Source organism: Folsomia candida, unplaced genomic scaffold, assembly GCF_002217175.1.
Source record: "Folsomia candida strain VU population unplaced genomic scaffold, ASM221717v1 Fcan01_Sc019, whole genome shotgun sequence".
In the NCBI taxonomy this organism is placed as follows: Eukaryota; Metazoa; Arthropoda; class Collembola; order Entomobryomorpha; family Isotomidae; genus Folsomia; species Folsomia candida.
Window position 1 is genome coordinate 1,469,416 of NW_019091211.1, and position 14,951 is coordinate 1,484,366.

At 38.4% G+C, this 14,951-nt stretch overlaps 4 protein-coding genes across 7 annotated transcripts; 3 read left to right on the forward strand and 1 right to left on the reverse strand.

The window, feature by feature from the left end:
* Window positions 1-146: 146 nt before the first annotated feature.
* LOC110857778 (oxygen-dependent choline dehydrogenase) lies at window positions 147-3,790 on the forward strand. Of its 2 annotated transcripts, XM_035858053.1 has the most exons (11): window positions 147-406; window positions 501-620; window positions 688-881; window positions 942-1,140; window positions 1,206-1,331; window positions 1,747-1,871; window positions 1,961-2,131; window positions 2,387-2,698; window positions 2,987-3,143; window positions 3,238-3,460; window positions 3,541-3,790. In XM_035858053.1, the coding sequence occupies exons 1-11, from the start codon at window positions 367-369 to the stop codon at window positions 3,737-3,739; spliced, it is 1,866 nt and encodes a 621-aa protein (XP_035713946.1). In that variant the 5' UTR covers window positions 147-366; the 3' UTR covers window positions 3,740-3,790. The 2 variants fall into 2 exon arrangements, with proteins under 2 accessions (XP_035713946.1, XP_021962083.2); XM_022106391.2 differs by lacking the exons at window positions 147-406; window positions 501-620 and having other exon boundaries at window positions 748-881; window positions 942-1,041; window positions 1,113-1,140.
* A 772-nt stretch (window positions 3,791-4,562) lies between these two features.
* Window positions 4,563-6,635, forward strand: LOC110857870 (oxygen-dependent choline dehydrogenase-like). The gene is made up of 6 exons (XM_022106484.2): window positions 4,563-5,097; window positions 5,328-5,521; window positions 5,583-5,781; window positions 5,847-5,972; window positions 6,115-6,239; window positions 6,312-6,635. The coding sequence occupies exons 1-6, from the start codon at window positions 4,944-4,946 to the stop codon at window positions 6,525-6,527; spliced, it is 1,014 nt and encodes a 337-aa protein (XP_021962176.2). The 5' UTR covers window positions 4,563-4,943; the 3' UTR covers window positions 6,528-6,635.
* A 157-nt stretch (window positions 6,636-6,792) lies between these two features.
* Window positions 6,793-9,266, forward strand: LOC118438333. 3 transcript variants are annotated; one of them, XM_035858310.1, is made up of 3 exons: window positions 6,793-7,535; window positions 7,603-7,696; window positions 7,767-9,266. In XM_035858310.1, the coding sequence occupies exon 3, from the start codon at window positions 8,049-8,051 to the stop codon at window positions 9,237-9,239; it is 1,191 nt and encodes a 396-aa protein (XP_035714203.1). In that variant the 5' UTR covers window positions 6,793-7,535; window positions 7,603-7,696; window positions 7,767-8,048; the 3' UTR covers window positions 9,240-9,266. The 3 variants fall into 3 exon arrangements, with proteins under 3 accessions (XP_035714203.1, XP_035714202.1, XP_035714204.1); XM_035858309.1 differs by having other exon boundaries at window positions 7,626-7,696; XM_035858311.1 differs by having other exon boundaries at window positions 7,626-7,696; window positions 7,770-9,266.
* A 119-nt stretch (window positions 9,267-9,385) lies between these two features.
* LOC118438334 lies at window positions 9,386-10,545 on the reverse strand. Its single transcript, XM_035858312.1, has 4 exons — window positions 10,324-10,545; window positions 10,033-10,141; window positions 9,821-9,974; window positions 9,386-9,742 (listed from the first exon to the last, which is right to left on the reverse strand). Exons 1-4 carry the CDS (start codon window positions 10,432-10,434, stop codon window positions 9,664-9,666), a joined length of 453 nt encoding a protein of 150 aa, XP_035714205.1. The 5' UTR covers window positions 10,435-10,545; the 3' UTR covers window positions 9,386-9,663.
* Between the last annotated feature and the right edge of the window lie 4,406 nt (window positions 10,546-14,951).

Here is a 14,951-nt window from a genome sequence, read left to right on the forward strand (position 1 = left end):
TCCATTTAAACATCTAATATATAAATATATACAAATGGAAATATTTATATATAATGTGTGAATCTATTGTATGCAAATGCATTTATTATTGCAACAATAAGTGTATGGGTACCATTATGTTGAGACAATATATCATTCTTTGGTAATAAAGAATTAAAGCCAGGCTGAAAAAGGCACATTTACAAATCTTCGTTAACCTCGTGCAGGATTAATTGCTGACATAATTACATTACCGAAAGATCGAAAAGTGTCTCTTGTCATACCGTAATGACAAACGTGCAAATCAACTTGTAAAGCATTTCTAATGTGCTAAAATGTTCACAAAGCTTTTAAAAGTTTAGGATAACCTTCTGTATAAGAAAACACATGTCACGCAGGTCCGATAGGGATATTCTTACTTCTGGGGGTAGGGTCACCATAGTGAGACTAACGTTAACTTGGTGTGCAAATTATTTATTTAACAACCATGTTTAAACTTGCTTTGCTTGTTCTTGGTTCAGTCTCGCTAATCATAAAGCAATATGTCGAGCAATATCGGAAAGTTGATTTGGACATGACCCTGGCCGAGCTGGAACCAGATTTAAGCCTGCCAAGGATACAGACTTACGACTTTATAATTGGTAACAGTAATGAGCATGACAATGTTAGTTTTTGGGGTGTCTACTGTGTAAAATTTCTAATTTATAGTTGGGGCTGGCACGGCGGGCTGTCTGCTGGCGGGACGTCTTTCCCAATATTTCAAGGTTTTGCTTTTAGAAGCTGGCGGAAATCCACCTCCGGCCGTGAACGCGATGATATGGGCATCTCAAATTAAGGCGGACACCCTCATCAATTACCAATTCAAGTCTAAACAACAATACCTGTCATTAACAACTGGCGGGGTAATAAAATATTGACTCCTTTTCGATTCTTTTGTAATTCCCGCCATTTTTTGGACGCAGATATTAAACATTTCCATGGGTAAAATGATGGGCGGGACGGGATCTCATAACACAAACTTTTACAATCGCGGTTCGCCATATGACTACGATCAGTTCGCAAGTATTACGCAAGACTCGAGTTGGAGTTATCTAAATGTTATCAAACATTTTAAAAGATTTGAAAACTTTCAGGGAATTTTACTCAATGAAAATCAGCGAGGTTGTGACTACAAATTTCTCAACATGCATGCATGATAAAATTACAAATTACACAATAACACCTAGATTATTACGGTATAAGTGGACCCATTTCTGTTACCTCATCCACCTCACAGACACTTGGAATTTGGCTGGCGCCCGGTCGCGAATTAGGATTCCAGGCGGCAGACTCGAACGCGTTTCAGATTGAAGGTATTTAAATAAACTGTACAAATGAGATGTACAAATGAGATGAAATAATCGGCAAATCGAAACTTTCTCCCAGATCAAAATCAGAACATTTTGTACAGAATACCAAAAAAAATTGACTCTTGACCTCGTCGACAGTGACACAGAGTCATCATGGGTTGATGGGTGAAAATAATACCAGGTTGGATAGACCTTGATAAGTGCTTCCAACTTCACACTCCACATGGCCTATTTATTTGCCATTCAATATATTATGACCTATGACCTGACGCCATGACTGTTTAACCTAAAATATTACCTGCTTCACTAAATAAAATAAATATCAGTACGGGTTGAAAATGTTTTTGGATTAAAAAAACAAATGTTACATTTTTCAGTGTTTAAAATAAATATTTTTTATAAATATTTACTATTTAAGGTTTCGCTCCCCTCGCCTTGTCGATTAAAAATGGAATGAAATCCAGTTCTTACACTGGCTTTATTGAAGGGGTTGAACAAACCAAGCCTAATTTGAGAGCCTTGCGATATTCCCAAGTTCAAAAGGTACGTATGTAAGTAAATACACGATACATGGTTACATGTCTCACTTGTCAAATTTAATCCTACTGTTTACTGAATTTTCAATTATGTAGATTTTACTTAACGGGGACAAAGTCGCATACGGCGTGACATATTTGCGACACGGAATTCCACAAATTGCTCACGCTTCACGAGAAGTCATCATCTCTGCGGGGGCTGTCCTTTCGCCAATTATGCTAATGAAGTCGAGCATCGGCCCTGCCAAAATTCTTCAAGCTGCCAAAGTATGTACTTATGATTCATACGTTATGAATTACTAGACTTGTACGCATGCCCATATGGCTGGGGGATTTTTGGGAATTTGTTTAATATTATCGGACATTAATTTAAACACCTTGGGGCAATTTTAGCATAAGTTCAACTCACCGTATTAGACGCATGTGTACTACATATTATGTAGATACATGCATATGTATTACATTTTTTGTCTGTACTGTACCACAGGACTTTTAAATCTGTGCACTTATCTAACCCGATAGATCCCAATCGTGCAAGATCTACCAGGAGTCGGACAAAATCTAATGGATCATGCTGCCATCCATTTCAAATTTCAAATTCTTAACCCATCCGCAGTTCAAGCACTGAATCCTCTAGTGTCCGACCATGCCTTCGAGGATGCCATTATCAAGTTTCAATCACCAGTTAAAACGGGACCATTTGTTGAGAATTCCCTTCATCAAGCGTTCGTTGTATCATCTCGTGCAAGGAGAGAAAATGAAGGGCACTGGCCGGATTATCATTTGTTTTTTTACACGGATCTTCAAAGTGGACTTGGAACTAATGCAACCTACGTATGTTAGTTTAAGGGGTTTTTGGTTTAACGACCATGGAGAGAAACGTGGGACATCTATCTCACAATGCCTCGCAATGTTATGCTTATGACCCGATTTTATTTCATGAGATCGCCAAACATTTTGAAGGGAAATGGAATTTTGTCAAATTTTTTATTGCAAATGCAAGGTTAATAGTTTTACCGTAGTGGATATTCAGAAGTCAATATTTTATTTCTTGTTGAAATTATGAAGCTAAATATCATCATGCTCAAATTTGTATGTGCATTTCAGCATGTATAATTTCAGATTGATATAAACGTGGAATTTGGGAGGCCTAAATCCAGAGGGTGCGTCATCCTGAATACTGACGCATATTCTTCTGGGGAAACAGACGATGAGAAATTAGTCAGTCTCGACTTGGGAAGTTTTACAGATCCGACTGATATAGATGTTCTGCTTGAAGGTGGACATTAATAGATATACATACATGATTTATTATTGCAAATATACCGAGTTGTTGAATTAGATTATTGATAATCCATGTATGTAAATGTTAGGCCTTCGCCTGGTTTTCAAGATTAAAGAGACCGCTCCGTTCCAAGCGTTGAACCTAAAGTACTTACCAGACGTTCCAGCACCATGTAAATTGCACAACTTTGGCTCGGACGAGTACTGGAGGTGCTACATCGTACAGACATCAAGCTCAGCGTGGCATTTCTCCGGATCTTGTATAATGGGCAGGCGAGATGATCCACTAGCCGTGGTAGACTCGGAATTAAAGTAGGCTTAAAACATGTTGCGTATTACGTAGTAAATTTACATATTTATTTATTTTCGTGTAACTCTATAATTTGTTACAGAGTGCGAGGAGTGTCACAATTACGCGTCGTGGATGCCAGCGTGCTGCCAACTTCGACGAATGGGAATACAAACGCACCCACACTTCTCGTCGCGGAGAAAGCAGCGTGTCAAATACTTCGGGATTACTTGCACCCATACAGCGATCCTAATTTCTGTCCGTTAGATAATCCCGCGTATTTTAAGCCATTTGGTAAATAATTAATGCTTGTGTTTGTTAGCATGTTTGGATAATAAATATTTAGGACCATGCTCTTTTTGCAGCACTTATAATTTTTCATCATTTTTGCAAGAGGAATGGGTACTGGCTTTAGTTCGATTGTCTAACATGCATATAGGCATGTATATACATATGCAGCATTTTCGATATATACGCATATATCGAAGTTTGCATTGGAATCCTATGACCCCTAAGATAACATCCTATGATAGGATGTCATCTTTTGGATCATGGAATAATCACATGATTTGTGGCGTGCAGACGTAACCTTTTCTAATTTTCGATGGACATTTTAGAGTGGTAATCAAGTTGTAATCAATTAATCAATCAATCTCAAATATTTTTTCTAATTCCAACCATTGCACAAAATGCCTCAAGAAACGTTGGTTGTATTGACTTGGACCACATGATTTTAAAACTTCAACCAAATCGGAAGGTTTTATTTCGCATCATCGCATTGTCGGATTTAATTATTTCATCGTTTTCGTTGCATAGGCTACGTAAGTATTTCGAATTTTGTTCTTTTAAATGTGAACCTTTATCCGTACATAAATCTGACCTCCAGATTTATGTACATACGTAAGTAATGATATTGTGTGACTGTCTGAATTGTCCATACAGAAGATAAATCCCATTGTAAGATCTAAACATGTATGTATAAATACACGTATAAAGTTATTTCAATATACATATGTATGAATGTGTGGATCTATTGTATGCAAATGAATTTATTGCTGCAACATTCGTTTGGGTGCCATTGAGGGCGACATTATGTTAAGGAATTATTTTTTGGTGAAAGCAAGCTAAAAAAACCACATTCAATAATCTGATTCAAGTAGGATTCGTCGTTTAAATATTATTTCATTTTCATGGATCTGAAAGTGGCTCCTGTCTTGCCGCAATGACAAACATGCAAATCAAATCGTGAAATATTTCAAATGTGCTAAATTGTTTAAAAACCTACTAAAAGTTTAGAATAATCTGCTGCATAAGAAAACACATGTCAAGCAGCTCCGACTTCATACATAAATATATGATATGTTGCATGCAAGCAAGCAACATATCCAAAAAGGTCAAGACGAGTAGTATTCATTTGAGTGGGGGAATATCCTTAAATACCTCTAGAGAGCAGAGTCACCGTGAACTTAACGGTTATGTGATGTGTCAATTGTATATTTAACAACCATGGTTAAGCTAGCTTTTTTTGTTCTTGGTTCGGTCTCGTTAATGATAAAACAATATGTCGAGCAATATCGGAAAGCGGATTTGGACATGACCTTGACCGAGCTGGAGCCGGATCTTAGTCTGCCGAGGATACAGACTTATGATTTTATAATTGGTAAGAGTACTTAACATAAAAATATTGAAACTGTGGTCGCGGAAGCCGTGGGAACATTATAATTATTGGATAAGGGAGGGAGGAGTTTATATAACATGGGTAGATGATAGGGACATTGAATAACCGAGGGGACATTGTCCTACGGTCCCCGCGCTTCCGCGGTCACTTATCAGAATGATTAATTTCCCATGTTAGTTTACGGGTTTCTACAATTTTTACATATTTTATAGTTGGCGCTGGCACGGCGGGATGTCTGTTGGCGGGGCGTCTTTCTCAATATTTCAAAGTTTTGCTTTTAGAAACAGGCGGAAATCCACCTCCGGCCGTGAATACTATGGTATTCCAAGGCTCAATTATCACCGATACCCTCATTAATTACCAATTCCAATCCAAGCAAAAACACCTTTCATTAAAATCTGGCGGGGTAATAAAATATTTGCTTCATTTTTAATTTGGTTTAAATTCCCGCCCTTCTTTGGACGCAGTTACTGAACATTTCCATGGGTAAAATGATGGGCGGGACAGGATCTCATAACGAAAACTTTTACAATCGCGGTTCGCCATATGACTACGATCAGTTCGCAAGTATTACACAAGACCCTAGTTGGAGTTATTCAAATGTTATCCAGCATTTTAAAAGAATCGAAAACTTTGATGGATTTTTCCTCAATGAAAATCAGCGAGGTTGGAAATAAAAGTTTCTTAATAGACATGCATGATAAAATTACAAACCCGGTAATTATTCGTAGATTTTTACGGTACAAATGGACCCATTTCGATAACTTCGTCGAACTCACCAACGCTTGGAATTTGGCTGGCGGCCGGCCATGAGTTAGGATTCCAGGCGGTAGACTCGAATGCGTTCCAGGTCGAAGGTAAATATTTCGGATCAAATGGACGTCACAAACGGGTGAAACAAGTGGCAGAATAAAAAATTTGTGGCCTCAAAAGTCTAGCATCTGGGACATACATATTGCTATTATTTTGTTTAAAGCTAAATATTCGTAAATACTTAAGGTTTCGCCCCTCGAGCCTTGTCGACGAAGAATGGGGTAAAATCCAGTTCTTACACTAGCTTTATTGAAGGAGTAGAACGGAACAATCGTAATTTGAGGGCGTTGCGATATTCCCAGGTTCAAAAGGTATGTAAACACACAATAAATATCTTACTAGTCGAATTTAATCGTTCTGTTTAGTGAATATTTTTGAATTAGATTCTAATAAACGGAAACAAGGTCGCGTACGGCGTGACATATTTGCGACACGGAATTCCACAAATTGCTCACGCTTCACGAGAAGTCATCATCTCTGCGGGGGCCGTACTTTCACCGATTATGTTGATGAAATCGGGCATTGGCCCTGCAAAAACGCTTCAATCTGCAAACGTACTAATCACTAGATTGTTGTATCCATATTCAAAATACCATTGACTTTTTGGGAATTTAGATATTTAACATTACCGGACATTTAATTACAGTATGTAACAAAAGTATAGCTACGATGACATATTTTTTATCTCGACATGATGCCGTAATATTTCAACTTTGAAACTCCGTACAAAAATGTCAAAACTATCTGCCGACAATTTCCTCGTCGCCGATTTTTAATGTCGCAGATAGGTCAAAGGTCAGGATTATTTTTCTAAAAAAAATTGAGGCGTCGAAAAAAAAACTTCGTGGATAATTTGTTTTGAACTTTGCAATATTTTTTACTGGATGCGGCATGCGTTTTGAAGAATAATGAGCTTTGGTCGGACCGTGTACGATTTTTTTGGCGCCCACAGGAATTTTTCGCCCAGGACAGGTTGGAGGTCTAAAATCGCCGCCTTGGCGAAAATTAAAAGACTGAAATATACGTTTGCATATCCCGACCCTCTAAAGTTTAACTAAAGTTTTTATAATATTTCTATGATGGTCACGATCGACCTTTGGTATGGGACTACTCATTGTAAAATTTTCAAAATTAAACATTAACAGGAACAGGAATTGTAGCTGAATTTGTCGCAGTCCGTGTAGTAAAAAAATGACTGGGGAGAAATTAAATCAACACCCTTTATAATCACATGACTTGTGGCGTGGTGACGTTACCTTCTCTAACTTGCAAAATCACAATTTTATTGTACTTAGATATAAATATGCAAGTGGAAATTACGCCAAGAACTTGTTCTACCGACAATAATGACACACCTCTATGGTACTTTGTCCTCACGTTAATTGCAGAGATTATCCGTAACCCTGACAATTTTATTGCTGGCAAATACACGTTTGAGTTTTTAAGTTACGTAAATTCTTGTTTTTATGGTATAAATTAAATAAAAGTATGTAGCTCCTGGAATCTGGTATCTGTGGAATTAACACATGAGAAAAAGTAGAAATTTATTGCAGCTATTTCGTTCAGTTGGTAAAAAACGCTGAAGCCAGTCAAGTCTACAAAAATCGGTCAGTATATAGAGAACTCAGTGTCTTTACAGATATTCACTTTTTACCAAATCTTTATAAATTACAGCCTTACTTTAATAAACCATCTAGACACGGAAATTACAACTTAACCACTACGCCAAAATGCCCATCCCGAAAACGTCAAAGCCGGAAGAAACTGGGTAAATATTTTATTCGATGGAATACGCTTTTTCCGAGTGAATTTACTCAACTTAAATTTTATACGTTTAGCAGCTTAAAAATTGTGAACTATTCGTCATACAAACCTTACTATGATTCCATATGGAAACGGATGGAAAATCCGTGCCCGAAAGCACGTGGCGTCTCTGTCCCTCGTAACTCTGGCCTTGATAAGGACTGCACTCAGAGCAAAATCGCTAAACGCGGTGTCTATATATGACCTCACCGGTTTGGTAGCGATTTGCTACAGAGTTGTAGTTGGGGGGCCAGGAAGCATACATAGCAGCAGCGGTGGATTCGACGAGAATTGAGGGGTCCTTATTTCCCCCAGAAATGGACGAACTTGTCATGACAACAGCAATGATTTACCACAAGGCTGACTTGCTGGAAAATTGTGTCGCAGAAAACATGAAAGACGCCCCACTCATTCAGAGAAACGTTACGCCGTACGAATTTATGGAATCTAGATGGTGGGACGCCGCAATGGCGCCATACTTTAAACTGCCTCTCGCTTTTGATGGCGGGGCTGGTGTGCCGGTGGATGAAAAATGGGCTCCTTTAGGGACAAGAATTTGCGTTTATATTCGTAAAGCTGTTGACATTCTTATTCGTCACAATGAACTCGTTGATATTTTCCACGATTTACGTTCAAAGGAACCGATGAATGAGGTACATCTTGCGGCGCGCTATGGCGGTCTTGCCGCCGTAAAAAATTACGCTGTCGCGTGCGCCGCATGTGTCGACGAGGTCGCGACATGCAAATGTATCGCGGGAGACGTTAGTCACGACTATGCTACCGATCTCGCGATCGGTTCCGTTGCCTGGTATCCCATCGTACCGCATTACAGGGTTTTAACTCAGCTGGCGGAAACGAGGCATTTGACAAGGTCGAAGTATACCGCCCTTGCAGCGAAAACAAATCATGGCGCTTTCATAACGAGTGACATGGCTGACTCGGGGGAACACGGGGCGTTCCATAACGACGAGTGGGAAAGTTTGACGACATTAACTTCACTCGAACCGTTCATATCGGGAGAATGTCAGCATTGCGGGGTGATTAGCGACTGGGTCATAAATCGCTGTCTTTATCGAGACGATAGAAAGGAGAAGGGGAAAACTCTTAGAAAATTTGTGATGGACGCGTTACATTTAAAACGAGATAAAAAGATGGATGGATTCTTTGGGGAGATTTTGACCATAGCGGCAGGAGATGAATTTCCCGCCTTTTTAGTGAAGCAGTGCATTACAGCGGTGGAAGCAGTTTGGCAAACCCTTCGTGCCGCTGGGACCGATCTCCCACCAAATGTGGTGGCTGGACAAGTTGTCGAAAACCATGTCCGGATAGATAAAGCTTTCATTGAAACGCATAACCATCCTGGAGCGCATGCCCTAAGACGAGCCTTAAGCGGGACGTTAAGCATAATGATGGATCGGACAGATGTGTCGCCGTACCCGCGAATTTTAGATGCAGCTGTGATCCATTCAATTAAAATGGGAAGTGTAATTAACCATGGTAAAGTCTAGTAATGGTATTTTATGTTGAAGTTTGGGCCAACACACATGAATATAAAATGAACAATACTTGTTGGCTATAATTTTAAATTTCCTTTAAAATTAATGTGGATAGCAATGTCAAACCAACATCACAATATAATACGCTTTATGTAATACTTTTTTGGTTATTTTTAATTAGGAATACGTATTTACATAGATGTTCCAAATAATTAAAAGCTCCAATTCCAATGTCAAATTTTATTATGATTATGATTTTTAATCCGTGGCACTGGCAAGTATATATTTATATAGTAATATTTTTGAATAAATAATTAAGCAGCAAATTTGAATAGATAATAGAACACTAATAGCACTCACAAAATTCTTAACTTTCATACCAATTTCATTTATTTAGCTTGTTAATATGAACTAACTACATATGTAAAGTTGCGAATCAAGGAACCACTTGCAATTTCCATTGTTGATTCGCAGCTTGAGAATTGCACGTACTCCACCCAACTCGGTTACCCGCCCTGTGCAATTATAATAAATTATTAAGTCCAGAAAACAACAATATTGTCAATGTTGCTTATGCGTATTTAAAACTGTACCCGCTGTTGGTCACGCATTGTCCTCGACTTTTACTTTTCAGCAAAAAGAACCCATTTCCGGTAGATGGCGTTTCATACTCGTGAGCAACGCTGAAACATCCTCCCGCCTGGAGAGATACTTCATTCCGTTCTTCACCCATGTTCACTAGCATACCTGAGAAAAAAATTCTGTCAGATCAGGAGGGAATTCAACTGCATAAAGTGTCACTAACCTCCACTAAAGAGTGTCCAGTGACTGACGGGGCTAATGTCGATGAACGGCGTTGTTATCACTGTACTGAGTGCCCCACAAGTAACCCCATCCCGGCGTGAATACAGGTACTATAGCATCGAGAAGATTATCTAATAGAGACTAGAGATGAGTCGGCATTTTGAAAACCCGACCCCCCAGAACCCGATCGGGTTACGAGTGGGTCGGGTTTTACTGGGTTGATCTTTGACCCGACTCACTTCTAATTCAGACCAGTATATTTCCTAACAGAATTGCGTAGTGTATTACCCACCGTGTTATCAGCTCGATTGATAACGAAACTTCCACTTTGGACGGTCATTGGCGACACGGATTGGAACAGTATACCGCAAAACGCAGTGACGAAAATCAAAATTTTGGCCATGATTGTATTTCAACAGCAAAGAAAAGTTGTTACGATTTCAACTTAAATTAACCGTAAATCATCCCCACCACCAGCGGCTTCTTATGGCGAGTAGAATCAACAACTCGAGCTTCTCTCTTCCTATCTTAACACATGCTAGATAATTCTACTGTGATTTTTACCAAAAATTACAATTTGCGCTCAATTTTGAAGGCATTTTGATGTTCAGTATCTCAAATTGTTCACAAGAACATGCTCTATAATTGCCTTAGATGATTTGTTGGATTTTTATTTGTAATTATTTTTACACCAATGCAAAGTTTAAAAATTTGGTGGAAATTATTAGAAACAAAATTTCAAAAATTCCTCTAAGGCAATTATAGAGCATGTTTTTGTGAACAATTTGAGATATTGAACATCAAAATACCTTCAAAATTGAGCGAAATTTGTAATTTTTTGTGAAATATCAAAGTAGAATAGTTTATCATGTGTTAGGAAAGGCAGAGAAAAGCTCGGATTTCTGACTCAAATCAACATAGGAGTCGCGACTCAGGACTCGTGAGTGGTGGTGGTGAGTTATGCCCAATGTATTTCACTCCATATTCATTTTTAGGCAACTGCGCGCCACCTTCGAATTTGCTGAGAACTGAAGTTAAATGTATTCATCACTGGGAGCGAAAGTGGAGCTATCAAGGTTCTGGCTGGCCTCCGTCCCATGCATTCTTAATGCATGAGTGCAGGCAAGCTTTATATATGAAGTAAAACCAGCCAAGTGTGGACAATGAGCTTAGTTCTTCATCATCCCAAAGTACACAATTTAATTGGTTTATGATTCCAGTGAAACGAAGTTGACGCATACGTATGTATGTACATATGTATTGACACCAGTGTGTCTCTTCTAACTCTTCTAACGAAAAATGGAAAATAAAATTAAAAAGGTTAATATTCTCTCTAAAATTGTCAATATGTTTAATACTTAATCCAAATTTTATGAATTTATTGGTGACTTGAATTTCCTTCTATGAAATGCTTTACCGTATTACGCTTTCCTTGAAACAAGCAACGATACGAATATTAAAGTAGGAACTCAACTATATTACTTATCTATATTATTATAAATCCATACATACCTCAATATTTGCGTCCCGGAAAGTTATGAAATTCTGACCAAGAACATTATGCGTCACGCGTAATAAACAAGATCACTTTATTGGTTAAATAAGGTTAAATATGTATTATTTTATTGTAGATTGTGGGTCCCGAGAATCGACTCGTAGATACATACGTAGCGATTAAACTTAACCGCTATTGTCCATACATATTTACTTATACCTACCATCATTTATTCAAGGGAGGAAAACATTTCTTGCGAAACATCATATTTGTACGAATAATAGGACCTTATTAATTTAAGCCAGATTCTACATAAAAGTGAATTTGAGATTATAAGTTTACTTAAAAGGTCGTTTACTCTGCACATCTTGTTATATGTACACATATACAGCCAACAGCGGAATTATTTGTGCTTGTCACCTGATTTGCTTAAATCATTGTCCATTTTTGGCAATACGGCTTTCGACGTTGAATAAGCTAGGTGTCTCTCGTTAATGCGTCAGAATATGCAAATCAAGTGACCAATACCAATAAATCCTCTGTACATAAATAAATACCGATATACGTACCAAAGGTATGTTAACTCTAATTTCTCAATTCCATATAATTTTCTTTGACTACAAAACATCACTTCTTTACACATTACTACAACTCTAACCGCTTCTCCTTTGGACAAGGTTCCTCCGTGACCTCGATATAACTCTGGGTGGCAAACGAAACCAGTGTGTATCCCGAAAAGGGAAAAATGAACCCTTTCTCCGTCTCATTCCACGCTTCCGGTGGGACATTGTAGCCCAAAATGTCCAAAACATACGCAATTTCGTCAACCTGTAAGCAATCTGTGTATCCGAGATCCCTTCTAGGCCTCAATTTCACCACTACATCCGCCTCCCACGTCAACTTAAAGTCTTTCACGACGCTGAGAGAGTCCGTGATGTGCGCCACCGTCCACGGAGACACGGTCACTGTGCTGCTGTACTGATACTGGATGGATCTCGTGACCGATGAAAATTCAGAGTTCTCACTTCGCTCCGCTTCGAAATTGCGGTTAGTCCAAACTTTCCCCGTTTTTACGCCGAAACTAGGGCTTAGTTTTACCGTCGGGATTTCGACTGATACTCCCACCGAAACGGAGAGGCTAGAAAGTTTGTTTACTCGGGAAAGATTTTCTTGAGAGAAGAAAGTTTGAGTGGTTTCATTATTTTGGAAATCAAAGTTCACTTTTCGCTTTTGTGGAAAGTTTGAACAGTTTTCGATCACGTCGCTGAAACCGATTTGCCAGGATTGGTCGATCTTTGTCGTGTTGGAGGGGATGATCTCTGGGATGTCTTGCCACGTAAAGTTGTCGAGATGACCGAGCACCTCGTACCTGGCGTGGACGAAAACCGTGTAATCGACAAGGTGGAAGTGGTACGGCGTGGCGCGGATGTGGGGCATGGATTTTGAAATACTTATTAATTTGGTGAGATTCGCGTTCTGACGGATGTGTCGGGCCGAGGTGCAGTTGAAGTCCAGTGTTCCATAAAATGGAATGGTTTCGTTTCCTGGAAAATTTATAAGACATAAATATTTTATGCGCAAGTTCGCAAATGAATTTTCAAGCCAATTTTTTTGCCAACTTGCGAAATTTATTTTTTGAGAACGATGCTAACGATTCGAAATGAATACTTAAAATCCTCACCAAAAGTAAATACCCCATGATACATATCCTTGCCGCTACATTTGTAAATCCCTCTAGAAAATTCCGAGCTGAGAAGAAACACATCTTTCGCTGCGCCTTCTACCCTCGTTAAATTAAGTTTATTCCCTTTTTCGCAGTGGTAGTCTGTGCCAAAATTGGTAATTTCATACGTTTTTCCCACGCTCCGAACGGTCCACCAATGATTGGGGTTGAGCAAGTGTGGTTCGTTGTTTTGCGTGCATAAGAAATGTCCCGTCCCTTTGTTCTTTACAGCGTAGAGAGACGAGGATGTTGGATATGCGCTATTTCTAACTAGTGGATTGGGAGAAGTTGGGAAGTGTACGTTTGCCCCGACTAGGAAAGTATCCTTACAAAGTAGCGAAATTAGTAGCGAAACGGTTAAAAATTTCTTCCAGGAAAAAAATTGCTTCATATTGGAAACAAACAAAAAATTTCAAGAATTTAACACGACGGGGAAATTTTTAAATGACAAAATGGTGAGTTGGGTTTTATGTGCTGCCATAGATCAAAAGTAGAACTGGCCAGAAAGGGACGAATTTATATAGTTTTATCCAAGTTCAAGACATTGATTGGTAAATTGAGCATTGAAGTGTGATTCAGTCTTGAATGCTGTTTAGTAAGTAGTTTGTAGTAAATATGATATAAATGGCGTGTTGTAAATATATTTAGCAATGAGGAAGGGTGAAGATGGGAATTGAAGGATCTGGACTAAACTTTTTGACTAACTTAATCTATAACTTACTACATATTTGCATACCTAGTTATTAAGTAATTCTATGCAAATAAATTTTGCCTGGATTATTATAGCTCGCGACAATACCAGGATGAGATCATTTTCATTCGCATACATAACTTACAGAGGTCGATAAACAACTTACCTAATAATTTCTTAACAATATCGCTCATGGGAAAATTGTGGTCTGCAAAAAATTATTACTCAGAAAGTACTATCCTGTTCATAAGAATACTCATGAATGCATGCAGACGCGTTGTATATATTTGCATAACTTGCAAATTCCACAGAGATGTACTTATGCATATAATTAAGTAAATACATTCGATTCGATGGTTATCATCCCAAATTTACAAGAGCGTATTTTTAATTATGAAAAAGTTTATTGTGTTATTGTATACGTTTCATTGATTTATTCACAATAAGCTTGATTTACAAGAGCAGTGAGGACATCTGGGGACATTAAAATTGTTGGATAGGGGTTTATATAATATGGGCAGATGATGATGACGTTCAACAACAGTGGGGATACTGTCCTCCTGTCCCCACGCTTCCACGGCCACTGATTTGTGTAATATGAGTGTTAGTTAATTCTTCTCGTGGGATTTGATGGACAACCGACATTCGTGAGAAGTATGGCACAACTGCATGCTAAATTTCTGCCATTTATGTCGAATGCATGCAAAATAAGTCTGGACCCCAAGTATTGACTTTATTTATGTAATTTCTTCACACTGTTTACTGTTAGGATTGCTGGTATTCATTCACGGTAGTTCATCGTGACCAATATATGTGACTAACATATATTGGATAAAACAACTCAATGTTAAGAAATGCACTATAACTAACATTAGGAAATTTAAGCAATATCCAAATAATCTTTACAGCAGGTTTCCAAAACAAAGCACAGTTTTTTAATATACCGTTATTTTGCACCGTTGCTTAAAACACGTTTTAACAGTTTTTAAATACTTATTCCACGGAGGATTA

Excerpts from the sequence above, each read along its gene's own strand:
- LOC110857778 (XM_035858053.1), top strand. The coding sequence starts at position 367 with ATGTCACGCAGGTCCGATAGGGATATTCTTACTTCTGGGG. Across the intron at positions 407-500 it reads GGATATTCTTACTTCTGGGG|TCTCGCTAATCATAAAGCAA; the intron begins GTAGGGTCACCA and ends TTCTTGGTTCAG. Across the intron at positions 1,332-1,746 it reads GAACGCGTTTCAGATTGAAG|GTTTCGCTCCCCTCGCCTTG; the intron begins GTATTTAAATAA and ends TTACTATTTAAG.
- LOC110857870 (XM_022106484.2), top strand. The coding sequence starts at position 4,944 with ATGGTTAAGCTAGCTTTTTTTGTTCTTGGTTCGGTCTCGTTAATGATA. Across the intron at positions 5,098-5,327 it reads GACTTATGATTTTATAATTG|TTGGCGCTGGCACGGCGGGA; the intron begins GTAAGAGTACTT and ends CATATTTTATAG. Across the intron at positions 6,240-6,311 it reads GATATTCCCAGGTTCAAAAG|ATTCTAATAAACGGAAACAA; the intron begins GTATGTAAACAC and ends TTTTTGAATTAG.
- LOC118438333 (XM_035858310.1), top strand. The coding sequence starts at position 8,049 with ATGGACGAACTTGTCATGACAACAGCAATGATTTACCACAAGGCTGAC.
- LOC118438334 (XM_035858312.1), bottom strand. The coding sequence starts at position 10,434 with ATGGCCAAAATTTTGATTTTCGTCACTGCGTTTTGCGGTATACTGTTC. Across the intron at positions 10,142-10,323 it reads TCAATCGAGCTGATAACACG|TACCTGTATTCACGCCGGGA; the intron begins GTGGGTAATACA and ends TCGATGCTATAG. Across the intron at positions 9,743-9,820 it reads CAATGCGTGACCAACAGCGG|GGCGGGTAACCGAGTTGGGT; the intron begins GTACAGTTTTAA and ends ATAATTGCACAG.